Raw genomic sequence first — 21,089 nt, 5'->3', positions numbered from 1 at the left:
GAAAGGATATATTATAGGATATTAAATAACAGAATCCCAGGGAGGGCTGGAAGAACATGTGCTAGTTGACTTTCTAGAAATGCCTCAGCCACACTGCAGAACTGAACTGCCAAGGAAGCTCTGCTATGCTGGGATCTGGAAAATGCCAGATCTGAAAGGCATCACTATAGCTGTTGACTTGGAACTATGCTCCCTTTACAGTGATCCACATTAGCCAACGGATGGATTGCTTGTCCCCTCTTAACTCATTTCCAAGTAGAACGCTCATGCCAGTACTTCTGGAACCTAAGTCACATCTGTATTCCTGCACGGAAATCTAGTCTCTGCAGTTTAGCACACAGAGAGGAATTTTCAAAGGCTGTGGGGTGACCCAGTCAGCCATATCCACACAGTATTTTACTGATCTTTGCAAATACACAAGTTAGAAAATTAGGAAACCATTTTTGGTAGATTGAATTTTAGTTTTTTAAATGGGCTTATTGGGATTTCTGACCAGAGTCTTAGACTAATTTTAGTCTCTGAACAAGTTATTTGCTGTTGTTCAGTTGCTTAGTCATGTTTGACTCTTCGCAGCCCCGTGGACTGCAGCAGGCCAGGCTCCTCTGTCCTCCGCTGTCTCCTGGAGTTTGCTCAATTTCATATCCATTGAGTTAGTGATGCTGTGGAACCATCTCATCCTCTGCTGCCCCCTTCTTTTTTTCCTTCTCTCTTTCCCAGCATCACAGTCGTTTCCAGTGAATCAGGTGGAACACATTATATTGTTTATAGTTATGTTTCACAAATCAAAGTTTTTTTCCACATTATGTAAGTGGTAATTACCTACTTATGATCCTTAATTTCCCCAGAATTTTCCTATTGTTGGAAACAGGAAAGAAAAATCAGTCTTTGTTTTTTATCTTTAAAAGCTTAGTGACCTCTCAGTGCAAGTGTGTTTAAGAAGAGTTTGACTTGATGAAATTTGATGGGGGAATTAACGAATAATTTTTAGGAAAATTTTTTTTTTCCAAAACTTGCTATCTTTTTTTCTCATGAACATTTGGAAAAAGCAACTTCTGTTTACACCACCTAATGAATGAAAGCAGTATATTTTTCTGTAATACAGCTTTTGAGATTGAACTTCACAATAATGAAATTGAGTTTTATTTTTTCTTTCAAGTACACTTTGATTAAATTTTGATGTAGATTATAACTAAATCAGTGAGCAAATGGTAGCTGTTATGTTGTATGATAGTTTCTTAGAACTGTCATTTTACCATTAGTAACTATGATTATTTCATAAAGGGCTAGTTTTAAAACATGTACTTTGTCTTCTAAAAAGACAGGGAGTCAGTAAATAATTTTATTTAGCTTAGAAAGACTTTTTAAACTTTTAAAGATGAGTAGCTACTCATTTATATTCTTCCTAGTGTAGTTTTAATTTCCTATTACATGTTGGTTCTTTTTCTCTGTAGGTAAGGTGTGTGTTTGTATGCACGGTGGTGGTGTTCTTAAATTATTTTAGATTTATAGAAAAATTGCAAGTATAATAAAAGAATTCCCGGATTGCCCAAATGTTAACTTTTATTATTACATGCTTTATTCTGTCTCTTCCTCATCCCCACATTATCTTTTTGACCTGGTTAAGAATAAGATGTAGACATGATTTTTTTTCTGTCTCTAAATACATTAGTGTGTGTGTTTTCCAAAACAAAGAATTCTTTTACATGACCACAGTTATCAAAATCAGGAAATTAATACTGATACAGTACTGTCCTGTGATGTACCCAAGTTCTGTTCAATTGTTGTTTTTGTCATTTAATAGAAATCTATTCAAGTTCTCTAGACATAATGCTAAAAATATTTAAACGTCGAGTTTTGCTCTACTACTTGAGAACGCATAAACTAAACTAAATTTTGCTGTGTTACTTTCATGTTTTCACTTAGATACACTTTTTTTTTTTTTAATTTTAAGGAATTGAACCAAAGCTAAATATCCTGGAAATTGTTAAACCTGCGGAAACGGTTGAAGTAGTTATTGATCCAGATGCTCACCATGCAGAAGCAGAAGCACATCTTGTTGAGGAGGCTCAAGTGATAACTCTTGATGGCACAAAGCACATCACGACCATCTCAGATGAAACGTCAGAACAAGTGACGCGATGGGCGGCTGCGCTGGAAGGTTATAGGAAAGAGCAAGAGCGTCTTGGGATACCCTATGGTAATAAAATACATAATAATTATGTTCGGTAGAATAATATTTAGGTTTGACATAGAAGACACTATGGTGAATAAGTCATGCATTTTAAATATAGAACTTTTAGGAAATAAATAGATTTTCTGTGTATCATTTTTTTTTTTTTTTTGGACTGTTAATACATGATGGTGCTGGGAATACAATGATATACATTTTTTTAAAAATCCTGCCCTTAGGACATTCATAATTTAGTTAAAGAGAGAAACAATAAATGAAAAGTAGTTTCCATAAAGGTGACATGTTTTAAGTTGTCAGTAACTGGTATAAAAGAAACATACTACTAGAATCTCAAAGGGATCATAGTGATCTGGGGGAAAATTGGGAAAGAGTTTATTGTAGACAAGGAAACTTCTGGACATTCGAGACAGGAGCTGTTTGTGCAAAGCTGACAGGTGGGAGTGTGCTGAGTAGTGAGAAGATACAGTGGGTGAAGAGTTATTCTGTAGCATTATAGAATTGATTTTGATTGATGCAGGTGACAATTGAAAATGAATGTGGCGGTGGGATGTGACGTAAGTTGGAGCGTGTAGTTTCCGTGTATCTAGGTAATAACATTTAGGTTAGCCTAGACCAGGTGATTGCTGTGGGAACAGAAAGGAGATGAATCAAAATAGTGATAGGACTGATCAGCTGGTTGATGGATTGCATGAGGATAGAAAGGGGAGAGTCGAATATTTATCTAACTTCTCAAGCTAGGGTGACTAGGCAATAATAATATTGATAAGAATTGGTTACATCTTCATATTTCCTGAGCTAGGCACCATGGTAAATGCTGGGCTTTCAGTGGTGCGTAAGAAAGACAGTCCATGCCTTCTAAACCTTTGTGGGGAAGGTAGGAAAGTCTGGTACTGGAAAGATTTTTCAAGGGAAAGTGTTGATAGTGCTTTTTTCAAGAGTACATATTCAGTTGAGGGTCACCAGAAAGTAGTTTCAGGGGCACAAGATTTGAACTGGAGATTAAGGTGTTATCTGGGACAAAGTCACACTGAGTTTATATTAAAGTCATACAAGTAGGTGTAATCTCTGGTGAAGAGAGAGAAAAGGAATGATAACACAGTGCTGAACCTTGTCCACATTCAGGGTTGAGGAACAGGACATTGGGGAGACATGAAATAGCTTACCAGATAGAAGAAAAATAAGAACTGTACATATATGCTGCTGCTAACTGCTAAGTCACTTCAGTCGTGTCCGACTCTGTGCGACCCCATAGACGGCAGCCCACCAGGCTCCCCAGTCCCTGGGATTCTCCAGGCAATAACACTGGAGTGGGTTGCCATTTCCTTCTCCAGTACATATCTCGTGCCATTGAAATTGAGGAGGAGTTTTAGATGGTCACAAGTCTCGATGCTGCTGAGAAAGTCAAAGAATGCTGGCTGAGTAGTATCTACTAAATTTGGTCATCAGGGGCTCATTGGTGGATTTCAATACAAATAGCTGTTGGAGACACAAAGCTGAATTATAAGAAATAAACATTGCAGAAATGGAAAAAACTGAATATTAACTTGGTGAGGGGGCATTTCCTGCAAGGTAATCATGTATTTTATTCTTCCATTTGGCTCACTGGAGAGCAGTTGTGCATTTTGTTTTTTCTTAATAAAATTCCAAACTAACTGATGTAGAAACACGTGAACCCATCAAATTTTAGATAAGGAGCTAAGAAGAAAATGGAGTGTAAGCATCTTTTTATTTCATATAATGAGTTCACTTACTTGGGGGCGGGGAGGGGAAACCTGTCTGGATTTTATCTGTGTGTTTTTGTGTGTGTTGACAAGTTAACTGTAAATTGTAATATCTAAGATGCAACTAGGCTAATGGTAATATTTTTGTCTTTAGATCCCATACAATGGTCCACGGACCAAGTCCTGCATTGGGTGGTTTGGGTAATGAAGGAATTCAGCATGACTGATATAGACCTCACTACACTGAATATTTCTGGAAGAGAACTCTGTAGTCTCAGCCAAGAAGATTTTTTTCAGCGAGTTCCTCGGGGAGAAATTCTCTGGAGTCATCTGGAACTTCTTCGAAAATGTATAAAATTGAAACTACTATCTTATTTGCATTATAACTTGTTTACTTGTATTTCTTTATAACTTTGTTTTCATCTTAATTGTTCATTGCTAACAGCAGTAATAATTAACATTTATTGTGTAAGGCTGTGATGTGCTGAGAATTTATATGTATAATCTCATTTAATCTTATACTAAAGCCAGAGATCATTACTTTCCTTATTTCTTCAGATAGGAATCTGAGGCTTAGAGAGCCCCCACAAGGTTATAGAACTAGGGTGTGGCAGACCCAGAATCCAAACCCAGGCAGACTAACACTAGACTCCAAGTTCTGTTCTATCCAAGTAAGATTCTGTGCCTTGCAATTAGCTCTGTTCGTATATTCTAGTTGTTGACTTCTGGTTCATCAGTCAGCTCTTTCACCGATGCTCATCTTTTAGAAGTTTACGATTATTTGTTCACAGATGGCTTCTCTCTCATCCTCTTCATTATGGGGATTAAATCTTTTAAAATTTCTTTTAGTCGAATGGGATTTTAAGGGGGAAAGGGGAAGTAGAGTTAAGTATGCAACCCACCATCTTGAATTGGAAGCCACTGGTTTCAGTGTTTCCATGTTGCTCAACAGACATTATTTTGATGATTAAAGCTGTCCAACAAAAAGAGCTCAAATATATGTAAATTATTTTGTTTGAATTTTAATCCATGTTATATTTCAGTGACTGTTAAAATATGTTAGTAGTAACCCATTCCCTGACATTGTTATATAAATCAGAAACGCTGAGCAAAGAACAAATTTTTCAGAATGCGTGACTAGGACATGCTGACTTTGTTTTTATAATCTCTGTGGATGAAAGTATAAATGGTAGCATTTCATCCTACTGTGTACGCAATTAGGGAACAGTTCTGGTGGAGGGATTTTTCAGTCATTTAATGCTTAGGATTTCATCTGCTGTTGAATAAGAAATAAGCTCAGTGGGGAGGCTTTCCTTCATTGTTTCATTGGCTGTATCTCTCCTGTGTTGGTTTTCTTAAATATTAGGAGGAAAAGTATTGAAAAGACTTAGTAGATTCATTACATTTACAAGGTTTATTTCTAGTTTCAGTTCCTATTATATAAATAAGTTGAATGTTCTAGTTGAAAGTTTATCCTCGGTGTCACAGGTTTTCTTCTCCGTAGAGCTTTCTAGATGACTAAGGTAAATCTGAAATATTTCAGGTTTTTAACATGTGAGTCATGTTTACAGAAACATTTTCTTGTAGGAACTCTCAAGAATAGAACAAGGACAGTATTTAGACTGCAGTTTGGTTTTTCTCAAGTTCATGGTTTTTGCTGTCTATCCCAGATCGGCACTTCGTTGTTTCTCTGTGGCTCTCCTAGGGCTTCTCAAATGTTAAAGCTCACTCAGAGGCTTTTCCCAGCACAGGGGGCTATGAGAAATCTTACGTATCTTTCCATCTTTGTGCAGTAGAATGGGTCTTCTACAGAAGAGCTCTGCTTTGGAATTGTTTTGTTTACAAAAGTAACAGCCCCATGGCCTACATGAATATCTTAAGGAATTCCTTGCTTATCTGGCCATGATTATTTGCTCTGCCTGGCAAGGAAATTCCATTGGGTTTGGAAATCTAACTCTCAGAATCAGGGAGTGGGTAGGGTGATGGGTAAGGCTATGTTTGATCGACTTTCTGTAATTCACAAGCCTAGCTTCTCAGAGGAGAGGGCAATGGCACCCCACTCCAGTACTCTTGCCTGGAAAATCCCATGGATGGAGGAGCCTGGTAGGCTGCAGTCCATGGGGTCACTAAGAGTTGGGCACGACTGAGCGACTTCACTTTCACTTTTCACTTTCATGCATTGGAGAAGGAAATGGCAACCCACTCCAGTGTTCTTGCCTGGAGAATCCCAGGGACAGGGGAGCCTGGTGGGCTGCCGTCTATGGGGTCGCACAGAGTCGGACACGACTGAAGCGACTTAGCAGCAGCAGCAGCTTCTCAGAACAGGCTCCTTGGGGCACAGTCTAGCTCTCTGGCCCCTCTTGTAGAGTGAAGTCTGTAGCATGTCCTTGGTAACCTAGCATTTACTGTCTGTTCCTGAGTGATTTATCAAGGGGAAGCAGTACTGAACAGACAGACCTCCTTCTTTAAGTATTTGTGTTAGTTTTCCCACCCGGGCCACCAGCCTCCTGCAGTTTTCCTTCTAGTGACATTTGATCCAAGTCCTACCGTACATGGAGAGGATAATTAGGAAATGTTCCAGGAGTCCCAGCTCTCTATGATGTCCTTCTTGGTGTGAATATGTCTTCTGTGGCCAGAGGCACAAAACTCAGTTTTCTGAGAGTTTTCTTTGGGACAAAGAATTGCCTTATACCTTCAGTGTTCAGAGTTTGCATAAACTTGCTCCATACACCCTAGAGCTTTTCCCCTTAGGGCTCTGCTTCCTTTATGCGGGACCAGGGTTTGAGGGCTGGAGAAGGAATTTGATATTTAGAGTGTCTGTGCGGTCTTGGACCAGCCTTTCAAAAGCCCCTCTGTTTCTGTGTTCTGCCTTCCGTTAATATCTTGAGAGTTCCCAGGAGACAAACCAAACTCCAGTCCAAAAATCAGGGCTGAGCGGCTGATCTTAACAGGTTGGTAATGCCTGTGCTGTGTAGTGGTGACTCTTCTTTGCCTCTTTTTAAGCTAGGGTACTGTGTTCAGTCACAGTCAAGGGTTAAACAGTTTCATTTCAATAGCACTTTGCCCTTTCAAGGTACTTTTATAAAATTTGGGGGGAATATACCACAAATATAAAGCATGAATTTTTCTTCAGAATAGTTGTCCTTGAGAATAGTCAGAACTATGAATCTGGATAAAAGAATAGTGTCTTCAACTTACTGAAAGTTAACTATATTTCAGGTATTGTGCTACTTAAAAATATTTTCCTTTAATCCTCACAACAACCTCATGAAGTGGTAGGTGGGGGTATCTCATTGCATTATGAAGAAATAAGTGTTCAGGTTAGTTGAATAATTTACCGTTGTCATACAGCCGATAAATTAATGCTAAGACCAGAACCCAAATCTGAGGCTAGTCTCATATAATTGTTTACATTCCCAAACTCAGGACCCCCCAAGAAAGCTCCCATCTGACAAGTAGGAGTCGGATCTCTCTTTAGTTTGCCAGTCCTCTTCAGCTCCGTGCCTGGCGTTGGAGCCTGGTGTGGCATTCTCAGTAGAACTGTGTTAGGAGCCCAGGCCCCAGGACTCAGGTCGGTACACAGATGACAGCTGGTGGGTACAATGTCAATTGGAGAGAGAAGCATCCAAGTCTGTGATGGGCACTAAAAAGGCTGAAGGGATATAGACTGGCAAGTGTAACTCTTATCTGAGAGGTGAAGAATAACATTTCAGTAGGAAATAGCAAGGGATGAGTAATGAATAGTTCTCCAAACGGTTATATTAGGACGTTTTACACTGTAACTCACAGGGGGTTTTGTTTGTTTTGGGGTTTTTTTTGGCTGCACTGCACAGCTTGTGGGATCTTAGTTCCCCATCCAGAGACTGAGCCTGGGCCCTTGACAGTGAGAGACTGAAGTCCTAACCACTGGATGACCACGGGGGAGTTCCCTTCACTGCCTCATTTGAGACCTGTATTTGTAGACATGTTAAATTACCTAGTTCATTTGTGACACAGAGAACAGCTGTAATTCCACTGAAAATTTGGCTATCTTTAGAAGAAGTATTCTAAAGTTAAAGCAATTTTTTTTTTAATGGGTATTTGATCATGCATACACCAAATTATGATGATCTCTCCAGTCATCTTGAAAGAGCCTTTTTTAATGAAGAAAATATATCTAAATAATTTCACTCTGGTGATCTGATCTTGAATATTTCCTGTTTTACATAAAGCCTAAATAAATAGATTTATAATAGACATTTTCAAACCCTGGTTCTCTGAACAACTTTTCTGAACATTGAATTGGAGCTTTCTTTCTGTTGCTTCTCTTAAAAATATCTATTCCCTGTAAAATGACTGTTAAGTATTTTTTAGGTTCTTAGGCCCATAAGTTTCAATTATTTGATGTTTTGCTTTCTTGTTTGCTTGGTTTTTGTTTTAATCATGGAGGGTGTTTTTTTTTTTTTTTTAAATTGAATTTTACTGAATTGGAGTTTGCATTTGTGGTTTAAATGAAAACAAAAAATTTTTATGTGTGTTCTTCAGATGTATTGGCAAGCCAAGAACAACAGATGAATGAGATAGTTACAATTGATCAACGTGAGTATTCATGTGCCCATAATATAGGGTTGATTTATCAATAAGAAATGTTCCATTTAGTACTGCAAGGTAGTAAAAAGAAAAGCTAATTTTTAAATTTTGTATGAAGTATTCTAGATATACAAAGACATAAATAAAGTATAACCAATATCTACATACACCATAAGAGATAAAACTTTATATGTTAAGTTTATCTGTTGTAGATCCCATTTTAAAGGACTGTCCTGAACTTGAGGTTTCTTATTCTATGCATATTTTATATTTTTATGAACTTTTGTAACCATAAACACTTCAGGGCATTATTTTATACATGTATAAACTTTTGGGTAAAGATGGTGATATACTGTGTCTATCCTTTTGTAGCTTGCTTTTTTGATTTATATTTATGAGACCTATGTTGATATCTGTAGCTCGATTTTATTTTCACTGCTATTTATCATTTTGAAAACTTTGTGAACATCATTGAATGAACATCTGTAAGAAAGTGTGTGAGATTCTCTGGTTGTGATTTCATGGGATTCTACCCTTTTGACTTCACTGGATATTACTAAAGTTTTTCTCAAAATGGTGGTATGTTTGTACTCCTGTCAGCAGTGGAACATGAATTCTCATTTGTCCTCATTCTCCAAAATTTGATAAACCATCTCTTACGAACAAATATTTTTTAAAAAGTAGATTTTTTTTTTAACTTTATCTACTGTATATACATCAATAAGTTTTCCCAAAATAAGGAAACCAACTTTTATTCACTTAAGATTCATAGATAGTAATGCAGACATTATACCTTAACCTCTGAACTTTTGTTGAGTAATTAGAGAGGCATCAGTTAAACTACTTGCATTTTATTTTCTTTCAGTAGCTTTTTCTCTGTCTGTATTGGAAGGAGAAAAAAAAAATTTTCCCCTTGTCTTGCTTTGCAGCTGTGCAAATTATTCCAGCATCAGTGCAGTCTGCTACACCAACTGCCATTAAAGCTATAAATAGTAGTGCAAAGGCAGCTAAAGTACAAAGAGCTCCGAGAATTTCAGGAGAAGATAGGAGTTCGCCTGGAAACAGAACAGGTATTTTTGCATTGTCATCTGATATTTATAAAATTTGTCAAATTGTGTATATTTTGTTTTATTTCACTGTATGAAAATGTGAATATGGACTTTTTCTTTTCTGGGACTCCTATGATTCAAGTGTTGGGGCGTTTGACATTGTCCCAGAGGTCTCTGAGGTTGTCCTCATTTCTTTTAATTCTTTTTTTCTTTTTTCCTCTCTGCTTCATTTATTTCTACCATTCTATCTTCTACCTCACTTATCCTATCTTCTGCCTCCGTTATTCTACTGTTTGTTCCCTCCAGAGTGTTTTTGATCTCATTTATTGCATTATTCATTATTGATTGACTCTTTTTTATTTCTTCTAGGTCCTTGTTAAACATTTCTTGCATCTTCTCAGTCCTTGTCTCCAGGCTATTTATCTGTAACTCCATTTTGTTTTCAAGATTTTGGATCATTTTTACCATCATTATTCTGAATTCTTTTTCAGGTAGACTCCCTATCTCCTCCTCTTTTGTTTGGTTTGTTGGGCATTTATCATGTTCCTTTACCTGCTGAATATTTCTCTCCTTTTTCATCTTGTTTAGATTGCTGTGTTTGGGGTGGCCTTTCTGTATTCTGGCAGTTTGAGGTTCCTCTTTATTGTGGAGGTTCCTCCCTGTGGGTGGGTTTGGACGGGTGGCTTGTCAAGGTTTTCTGGTTAGGGAAGCTTGTGTCGGTGTTTTGGTGGGTGGAGCTGGATTTCTTCTTTCTGGAGTGCAGTGAAGTGTCCAGTAGTGAGTTTTGAGATGTCTGTGGCTTTGGTGTGACTTTGGCAGCCTGTATATTGAAGCTCAGGGCTATGTTCCTGTGTTGCTGGAGAATTGGCGTGGTATGTCTTGCTCTGGAACTTGTTGGCTCTTGGGTTGTGCTTGGTTTCAGTGTAGGTATGGAGGCTTTTGGATGAGCTCTTATTGATTAATGTTCCCTGGAGTCAGGAGTTCTCTGGTGTTCTCAGGTTTTGGACTTAAGCCTCCTGCCTCTGGTTTTCAGTCTTATTCTTACAGTAGCCTCAAGACTTCTTCATCTATACAGCACTGATGGTAAAACATCTAGGTTAATGATGAAAAGATTCTCCACAGTGAGGGACACCCAGAAGGTTCACAGAATTATATGGAGAAGAGAAGAGGGAGGAGGGAGTTAGAGGTGACCAGGAGGAGAAGAGGGGGAATCAAAAGAGGAGAGAGCAAGCTAGCCAGAAATCACTTCCTTATGTGCGCTCCACAGTCTGGACTGCTCAGAGATGTTCACAGAGTTATACAGAGAAGAGAAGAGGGAGGAAGGAGACAGAGGTGGCCAAGAGGATAAAGGGGGTACTCAAAAGGAGAGAGACAGATCCAGCCAGTAATCAGTTCCCTAAGTGTTCTCCACCGTCCAGCGCACACAAAGAGATTCACAGAGTTGGGTAGAGAAGAGAAGGGGGAGGGAGGAGATAGAGGTGACCTGGGGGAGAAAAAGGAGAGTCCAAAGGGGGAGAGAGCAGTCAAGCCAGTAATCTCGTTCCCAAGTAAAAATGGGTACTGAAGATTGGGTTCTTAAAGGTATAAAATTGATAACAAATACCAAAAAGCAAAGATTAAAAATCTAGAGTAGAGGTTAGACTCTCAAAAATACAATATTAAAAAAACAAAATCTCAAAAATTATAAAAAATATATATGAAGTTTGCTTTAAAAATAGGGTGTTTTTTTTTGCAAGGTAAACAAGTAACACTGGCGTGTGTGGAGTGCTCGCAGTCCCTCGGCCACACTGGGTTTGCCCCCGCTCACGGCGTGTGTGCTTTCCCAGTCTACACTGCTCAGGCTCTAGGTTGCTTTGCAGGGGAACTGTCTAAAGTGGGCCCTGGGTTGCGTGCACTTTCCAGGTCTGAGCCCAGGTTCAGGGTCTTGGGTACTCCACAAAGGCGCAGACTCAGTTGGGCCTGCATTTTGTGCCCTTCCCAAGTCCAAGCAGCTCAGGCGACCAGGTGCTTGGCAAGCACACTCTCCCCAGGTGGGAGCTGCGTCTTATCACCTCCCCCATCCCAGCCTGTCAGGTGTGCCATGTGTCTCCTCTGGGGAGCTGATCTCTGGCTGTGACCCTCCCTGCGGATGTCAACCGTCCAGAATCCCAGGAAGTCTTGGTTAGCAACTGGGAGCCTGCTCACAGTTTGGTAGAGGATGCCGTCTCTGGGGCCGAGTTTGCCCCTTGCCTTCCAGCTCTGGCTGGCACCCGCCTGCCTCCCTGTCTCCAGCAGGGGGAGGCCGGTCCACAGCCGGCTAGCTCTCCTCTGGTATTCGCTCAGTCCTTGGTTCTGTGAACAGGCTGGCAGTGCCTTAGGTTAGAGCTTTTCCAGGGAAAGTTCTCTCTCTCTGTTTTTATTTTTCTCTCTCTCTGGCTATTTCACAGTCTGGGTTGCTATCTGATGTTAGCTCCCTCAGATTGCCCCCAGGGCATTCAGGCCCGGTCCTTAACCTGAGCAGTGCAGCCTGCTCCTCCCTGTTCAGCCCCCACTTGCTGGTGGCCGATGCCAGCATCTGGGCTACTTCTCCGCTGGGAATTGCTGTTAGACACGTAATCTGTGAGTTTTATTTATTTATTTATTTTTCCTCCCAGTTATGTTGTCCTCTGAGATTCCAAAACTCTCCACAAACCCGTGGGTGAGAGGGTTTCCTGGTGTTTGGAAACTTCTCTTTTAAGGCTCCCTTCTTGGGATGGGTCTCCATCCCTAACTCTTTTGTCTCTCTTTTTATCTTTTATATTTTGTCCTACCTCCTTTCAAAGACAATGGGCTGCCTTTCTGGGTGCTTGATGTCCTCTGCCAGCGTTCAGAAGTTGTTTTGTGGAATTTTCTCAGCGTTCCAATGTTCTTTCGATGAATTTATGGGGGAGAAAGTGGTCTCCCCGTCCTGTTCCTCCACCATCTGAGGACTGCCCCCTGGACTTTTTCTCTGAAAATACTTAGATAGCGTTTATAAAAGAAGTTTATGTTTTTCATGTGGCTGAGATACAAACCAGAGGACCTGTTCTCTTTTGCCCTCTGAAAATCCATAGCATTATGGTCAGTGCTTGTCATTCTTGTCAATTTCTAGGAAACAATGGCCAGATCCAACTGTGGCAGTTTTTGCTAGAACTCCTTACTGACAAGGATGCTCGAGACTGCATTTCTTGGGTTGGTGATGAAGGAGAATTTAAGCTAAATCAGCCCGAACTGGTTGCACAGAAATGGGGACAACGTAAAAACAAACCTACAATGAACTATGAGAAACTTAGTCGTGCATTAAGGTAAGCATTTTAAAAGTATCAATCAATCGTTTCTAAAAAATGGCTTATTTGTATAAACATTGTTATGTAATGATGTTAAAATACTTGACTTATGTTTTCTTTATGTAAATAAAAAACTAAAAATGTTCACATTTATGTTAAAAATTACTTCTTAAAAAGGTTTTTAGTAGTAATTTGAGATACGTAGAATTTTTTAAAAGATGATTCTAGATTATTTGTTTTTATCTGATTAAAAACATACACCACTCTTTTTAAAACCGGCATATTTAATCTTTGAGGTTTCTGGTTTTTTTATTAACAGATATGCTTCCATTTGGCATAGGTGCATTGAGTGTCTGTAAACTCTAGTAAATACGTAGATAGTCAGTTTTTATAATTAGATGCAAAATGTTAACCCATTTCTCTGTTTTTCCTTCCCCCCAGTCAGCCTAAATCTGAATATTCAAACTTTTTCATCAAGTTGAAATAGAATAATTTATAATTTCTCATAAATGGTATGAAAGTTTTGATGTAATTACTGTCAGAATTTATGCTTACTACAGTGATGGAAATTCAGTATGTGCACTTAAGTATCTGAGAAGTAGGAATTATATCTGTTTTTTGGGAAAAGTGAATTTGATAAAGCAGTTCTGTGAATTTCACACAGAGTGTGATTTACCTCTCATCATTAACACATGCAACCATTCTATCCCCTCATCCCATTGTAATTATATAATTATGTGGAATAGTGGTTAAATCAGTATTCCTTGTTACAGGATCATGGCATTCAAGTTTTGTTACCTAGTTTATCCTGATAATTTTTCTTTTCCACAATGACAGTTTGTTTTCCTTAGCATATATAAGTAACTAAAATGCTTTATTTTCAGTGTACTTATTACTCAGTGTCAAACACTTTGCTAACTATCTAAAAGATCCTTTCTGTGTAATCAGAATTGAAACTGTCATTTTTGACAGTTGATGTGATTGTGTACACACAAGTCCCCTCAAAATTACAGATGAATTATTAGAATTAATAATTAAGATGTCACTTGTCTGCAGTTGGCCTAAGTTTCAATGCAGTAGCTGCCTGAATAAGTGTTTTCATAGAAGTTGACAAGATGATTATAGAATTTATATGTGAATGCAAAGTGACGATGGACAGGGAGGCCTGGTGTGCTGCAGGCCATGGGGTCGCAAAGAGTCGGAAACGACTGAGCGACTGAACTGAACTGATAAAGTGTCGTGAGAACCAGGACACCTGAAGAAGATTAACAAACTGGACAGACTTGCTCTACAGGATATAAAGACTCACTGTAACAGTAAGACAGTGTGCCGTTTGCTTGGGATAGACAGAGGACCCAAGATTAGAACTGATAACCTGAATAGAACAAAAAATATAGGAGCATTGATTTAAAGATGGCAGTAGGCAAGAGACCTACATTTCAGTCAGTAGTGCTGGGACAGTTGACTATCCATATTGACCTCCTTCTTTATAGTATACTGAAAATCAATTCTGTGTAACTTGTAGCTCTAAATTGTGAAGGCAAAATAGGGAAGCATCCAGAAATGCCTTCTTGACGTTAGTAGATGAGAAAAGACATTAAATAGAACCAGAAGCACTAACCTAATGGAAAAGATCAATAAATTGAACTACATTTAAATTCAGAACTTCTGGCCATTAGAAACCATCAAGAGAGTGAAAGTCAAGCCTCATATATCTCATGTAAGACTCTTACCTGGAATAATTAAAGAACTCTTACAGATCCATAGGAAATTAGGAAAAATTTAGAAATTATCCAAATGGCCAGTTTGCTGACAAATGTCCATCTAGTCAAAGCTGTGGTTTTCCAGTAGTCTTGTATGGATGTGAGAGTTGGAGCATAGAGAAAGCTGAGCACCAAAGGAATGATGCTTTTGAACTGTGGTGTTGGAGAAGATTCTTAACAGTCCCCTGGACTGCAGGGAGATCCAACCAGTCCATCCTAAAGGAGACCAATCCTGGGTGTTCATTGGAAGGACTGATGCTGAAGCTCCAATCCTTTGGCCACCTGATGCGAAGAGCTGACTCGTTGGAAAAGATCTTGATGCTGGGAAAGATTGAGGGCAGGAGGAGAAGGAAACAACCGAAGATGAGATAATTAGATGCCGTCACAGACTCCATGGACATGAGTTTGAGCAAGTTCCAGGGGATAGTGAGGGACAGGGAAGCCTGGCATGCTGCAGTCCATGGTGTCGCGAAGAGTTGAACACAACTTAGCGGCTGCACCACAACACGTCCAAGAGTGGCTAAAATGAAAATAATTGCTTGTACCAAGTGTTGGTGAGGATATGTAGCAGTGGGAATGCTTCTACACTTTTGGTAGGAGTGTAAACTGTGACCAGTAACCTAGCAGTTTATCTTCTAAGGATTTACCAGACGAAAATTTATGTACATATTCATATGGATGCTTATAGCAGCCTTATTTATAGCATCCCCAAATCAGAAGGGCTTCCCCAGTGGCTCAGTGGTAAAGAATCTGCCTGCAATGCAGGAGACACAGGTTTGATCCCTGGAGTGGGAAAATCCCCTCATAGGAAATGGCAACCTGCTCCAGTATTCTTGCTTGGGAAATCCCATGGATAGAGTAACCTGGCGGGCTGTAGTCCCTGGAGTTGCCAAGAGTCAGACACAACTGAAGTGACTGAGCATGCAAGCATGCAAAAATCAGAAACCACCCAAATACCTTGCAACGGTACAGTGAATAAGTAAACTGTGATACACTATAGAATACTGTGTATCCATGAAAATGCACTGATATGGGTAAACCTCAAACATAATATTCAGTGAAAAAAATCCAGACCCAAAAGAGTGTATACTGAATTTATATAGTAGTGTGCAAATAACAGCAAAACTAAATTACAGCACTTACAGATACATGTTTGGGTGATAAGAATAGAAAAGCAGCAATGAAATTACTATCATGAACTAGGATTGTGTAACCTTCTAGAGCAAGGGAGGGGTGATGATTGAGAGGGGCTGTGGAGGAGCTGTGGGGTGCATACAGTGTTCTGTGTCCTGGGGTGAATGAATGTTCACTTTGTAATAAGTCACTGAGCTGTTCACTTAACTCAAAATGCCAACAGTATTTTAACTGGATGACAAGCTGTTGGTAGTTTGTGGGCTGAGTTATAATTCTATATTAATGTAGTTGACAAAAAAAGAGACACAAGACTGCCCAATGTGTTACATCTCTTACTGGGAAAGTGCACATAACCATTATACTTTAGCTGTTCTGGAATTAGGGAAAGATGACAGTTTACTGAATGTAGTTTTTTTGTTAATGGATTTTTGGTTACACTGAGTTACTTCTATAACAAAGTCCTACTAAATGTGGTAGTTTATACCACCTGTACTTTTGCATGTAGTTTGTTTTGTAACAGCTCTTCATCAGCTGAGTGCAAATGCGCACAAGTGGGCAGTACAGTTTTATGATAAAGTCTCCAAAATCTGCCAGCCCAGAAGTTTTGACTTACCTTTTTTCCTGTTAATTGGAATTGGCAGTGCACGTGTGTGTTTGAGTGTTAGTTGCTCAGTTGTGTCAGACTCGCTGCCACCCCATGGACTGTAGCTCACCAGGCAGTGCATAGGGGTAAACAAAGTCTTTTCCAAATTAAGTATAATTGCAGTCTGTTTTATACCCATAAACCAGGCTTCTAGAGTGATTTCCCCAAGTTTGCCTATGTAGCTTTAGAAACATTGTTTCTTTATGAGTCCTCTTTTCTGTTTTTCTGGTCCTATTTTTTCTTTTTTTTTTAAACCCTTTTGCTTACAGTTTTGAGGCTCCCCTATTGGTTTGGAGAATTTCACTGGAAGGAGAGCTTTTAATATATTAAAATGATTAAGATGAAGGCATAGATATGTAATAACGCATTTGTACCAGACAGAAAAATGGACATTCCAACAACCAGAGAATATGTATATTTAAATTTTTTATACATACCATATGGGTTCTTAATTATCACCATAGCTTCTATTTTATAGTAGGCTATATGTGCCAGTCATTGTGTGCTAAGCACACAGAGATAATCCTTTTAATCTTCAATAATTCTATTAGGGTCCATACTTTTTTAAATCTCATTTTATAAATGAGGGATACAAGCTTAGAGCAAACAAATGTGGCTTTCCTGTGGTCACAGGAAAGACGTGAGGTTTTGAATCTTGGCATTCTGATTCAGACTCCTTGTTCTTGGATTCTGTTACTGCGCCTAAGGTTTTTTGGTTTTGCTTATAATGGTTATTTTTAAATTCAATGTTTCAGCATAATTTTTGAGAATATGTTTTGAAGATTTGATACATAAAATTTTAGAGTACTTAGCTTTGAAATTTTAGTGAATATTTTAAAGTTTCTTTGGATAACAGCGTTAAATATTTCTATATCACCTCATTGTTAGTTGCTATTGTGATAGATATAATACTAGGCTTCTGTTTATGGAATAATCTGTGAAGTATTGTAAGAAGTCCAAATTTTTAAAGTATTTTTATATGGTCATAATGCAGTTTTCTCTTTTTAAAGGTATTATTACGATGGGGACATGATTTGTAAAGTTCAAGGCAAGAGGTTTGTCTACAAGTTTGTCTGTGACTTGAAGACTCTTATTGGATACAGTGCAGCAGAGTTGAACCGTTTGGTCACAGAGTGTGAACAGAAGAAACTCGCAAAGATGCAGCTGCACGGAATCGCCCAGCCGGTCACAGCGGTAGCCCTGGCTACTGCATCCCTGCAGACAGAGAAGGATAACTGAACCCAGGACCTTCTGGGAGTCCAAGGTCTTTCTTAAAATGTTAGAGCAAGCATTGCTCTTCCCTTTATTACTGAATTTGAATCTTCTTTTATTTCTAGACTGTACAATCTGATGCATGATTTTTTTTATAAATATTTCATACTCTTGTGAATTTGGATCTTTTTACTTTGAGCATATATTTTAGAATATGTGTATGTTAAACAATCACCACAATGTCTCTAGGCTGGTTCATTGTGGGATAGTTTGTTAACAGTCAGAAAAGCTAAACTGGTCAGTATTAATGTCTAGACCTACCAAAAACAGCCAGTAGCATCTGAGGATGAAAAATAAATGAAATATCTCCAGGAAACAGTCTGGCTTAACTATTAATATTTTTGAAAATATAACTGTTTCCCCTCTCTGCTGCTTTAGATGTTGCTTTACATAAAAACCAGAAAATGGAATTTTTCACAGCTGAAGCATGTATGCCTGTTTCATCTAATCAAGCAGAGCTAAAGTAATCATATCCAATAAAATTCTAATATTAATAAAATTACTAAGAGTATCATGTTATTAAAATAATTTATGTATTTGCAAGCAAAAGTAAAAAAGACTGGCAGAAGAGCAGTGCTGAAGAAAGAGATCCAGGTTTAAATCTGGCTTTACTGAAAAGCCAATTTTAAGGATTTACTGTATAGATTATTCATAATGTCAGGCCAAGAATTTAAATTATTATAAGAGAGACATTAAATCCTAATAAACCAACTATTAAAAAATTCTCAGATGATCTCTGCTTTTCCTGTCAGAGATTTAAAAATCTGAAAAAGTATACCTCAACCAGAAATAAAATTTTGGTTTAGTTTGGTTTGTTATGGCTTCCTTTTTTAAAAAATTAATTATCCTGTAGTGCTGGTTTATTATACAAAACAGCTTTCATAGTCTTGTGTTTCTGATGAAGACTTTAAATCAGTCAGCAGTACTTGATCTTTCAAGACATGAGTAAATTACTTGCAAATAGTTCTAAAAGGAAAATTTGACCTCCAGTACAGGCAGTCTTCTCTTAAAATTTCCCATTCATTTAATTTTTTCCTTTGAATATTACATATTTGAGTGTACAAATATCTGTATACATGTCCAGTTGTCCATCTTATATATATATACACACATACACATATATATGTACACACATACAAACAAAGACATAATATTCAAAAGGGATATTTTAAAACTTGCTTAGAAATCCTTTAAAAATTAAATAATTCTTACATACATGAAACTCTTTTCCTACTACAAGCCAACACTGAACAGAAATGGCTAGAAATGTCTTTTTCTTACTTGGTTTCCTTACTTTTTTTTCCCTTGGCGTTTGTTTTAAAGTATTATGCACAAATCATGATATGAGATACTTTAATCTTATAGCAGAAGACTGATTCTCAAATATTACTTTATGTACCTTCTCCCTCACCATCTCCTTTAAATCTATCCCCTAAACAGCTTTATAAGAGCTCATTTAGTGCATTTAACTAATGAGGAGGAAAGGGCTACAGTGATGCAAGGAGGCGTTGTTGACAGTTGCTGCCCCCCAGTACTAAAGAGAGGTTTGGAAAGAACCACAGGAGGCAGGGATCTTAGGGAGAGGGAGGAGGGGGAGGTGTGTATGACCTCCTTTTCTGATAACTTCAGATCATAATATTAAGTGTTACACTGTGGGACTACAACATGTTATGTCAATTCACTTATATTATTGTATCATGTCGAAGTCCTTTAAGAAACAAGCAGTAGAAAGAATAAAATCTGTAATTTCCATTTTTAACTTTCTATAAACACAGAATAGACTGGCAAACTATTAGTTCAGCTTGGATGCTGTGATTGCAACAATATCTGAGTAGAATAGCAATATGATACAGATGTTCTAGTTCAGATAACAGGTAGCTGAAAAGAGGGTTTTTCACCATCCTCTTATGGTCTAGGAAGTTGACAAGTCAGTTAAAGTTTTAAAATAATAATGATAAAGTCTACTTTTCTGTTATATTATCAAGAGCTTAAAATTATTGACTTTTGACTTAAAATACTTTGAGGGAGACATTATGTTAAAGTTTTAGCCAAGATAACAGATTTCCGTTACATATATCTCAACTATATGTGTATGTATTTTAAAGCAAGGAATTCTCCTAGATCTCTAAAAATCAATCTATTATTTCTTTTTTATTTTCCCCTGTGTTCCTCAGATACCTTAACAAAAATTCTTTTCACTTTCTTCCTTTTGTAGTTTTTCTTTTATTCCTTGTTATCATTTGAACAGTGAGTTCTCAAACACAATCTGATGCTGTTTCTTTTTTCTTCTTTGCCTCTCTCCATCGCTTTATGCACCATAAGCAATGAGACTAATTTTCCCAGTTGATTCAAGAAACTTCCGTTACTTTGTCTCAGCTTATAAACTGTGTCTATTGTGCTTATTGAGGTTGCAGTTATCAGAAGCCAAGTAGTCTTTTCTTTTATTGAAAGATAACTTGTATTTTGAAAGAAAATATAATTTATGCTATTCATTCTTTGCTCTGATTTTATGAATAAATTTTCCATAGGAAAATTTATAGTATATCAGAGGAGGAAAGATAAAATTATTGGTCATTTCTATACCATATAAGTATAAAAATAATGAAACGTTCATTTTTGTTTTAAAACTTTTTCCACATGAGATTCTCATTGAGCCAATTTTCATACATATCTGGCTAGCCTGAAGTTTAGGAATTTGTGTTGGCATCAGAAAATCAAACAGATCAGGGAAAATTGCTGTGTGGTTGATTGTCACTTGAATTGACTCATCGCATTTATTTTTGTGACAGTCCATGTCAGTTAATTAGGAAAGATTGTTTGTTTGTTTTTTTGCCCCTGATAAATGGTGAAATTCAAGTATGATATTTCTTTAAAGGGTTGTGCCTCCAAATATTTTTGGTGAGGTCTGCTATTTTTCATATTCATCATTTTATGCTACTGCCTTTTAAAAAGAACTAATGTATCTTTGAAATAGCACAAAAATGTTTTAAATTTCATAATTTCAAAATAACCTGTGACTAACTTAATGTCTTCATATCTAGAGGGTATAAAAATACTGATATTTCAGTGATATTTCACGTGCTGCCAGAAAAAAATATTCTCAATCTTTTGTAAGAGGGAGGAGGATTTTTGCATACATTTTTACTCTTTAAATAAAGACACTTATACTGTCATAATAACAATTATGTATTTCTTTGTGGTTTTTATTTTTTTTTGTAATTTTACATAAGACAGTTATTTTCTATTTTTACTCAGATAAAAAATATTTGTGCATAAAATGTAAAAATAGTAAAATGAGAAAAATAAAACTATTATACAGTATATTTCTGTGTTTTTTAGAAGTTTTTTCCCCAGCATACAGATAGTTTCAAATTCCTAGGATATTTGGTTAGATGAAAATGTGACAGTTCACATCTGGTGTATTATACATGTGATTCCCATATACTTTATTTAAAAACTATTA

General features: G+C 37.6%; 1 protein-coding gene across 7 annotated transcripts in view; it reads left to right on the top strand.

The window, feature by feature from the left end:
• The window catches only part of GABPA (GA binding protein transcription factor subunit alpha), a 37,964-nt gene extending 17,156 nt beyond the window's left edge, over window positions 1-20,808 (top strand). For all 7 annotated transcript variants that reach the window (XM_006063251.4, XM_025282021.3, XM_044939869.2 and 4 more), the window contains 6 exons: window positions 1,952-2,197; window positions 4,067-4,261; window positions 8,437-8,490; window positions 9,411-9,551; window positions 12,640-12,832; window positions 17,365-20,808. In XM_006063251.4, coding sequence (XP_006063313.2) covers window positions 1,952-2,197; window positions 4,067-4,261; window positions 8,437-8,490; window positions 9,411-9,551; window positions 12,640-12,832; window positions 17,365-17,593 — 1,058 coding nt within the window. In that variant the 3' untranslated portion in view covers window positions 17,594-20,808. The remainder of the gene's footprint in view (window positions 1-1,951; window positions 2,198-4,066; window positions 4,262-8,436; window positions 8,491-9,410; window positions 9,552-12,639; window positions 12,833-17,364) is intronic.
• The last annotated feature ends 281 nt before the right edge of the window (window positions 20,809-21,089 follow it).

Source organism: Bubalus bubalis, chromosome 1 (assembly GCF_019923935.1).
Source record: "Bubalus bubalis isolate 160015118507 breed Murrah chromosome 1, NDDB_SH_1, whole genome shotgun sequence".
NCBI lineage: Eukaryota > Metazoa > Chordata > Mammalia > Artiodactyla > Bovidae > Bubalus > Bubalus bubalis.
Note: the sequence above shows the minus strand (reverse complement) of the source record. Positions and strands in the feature narration are given on the sequence as shown.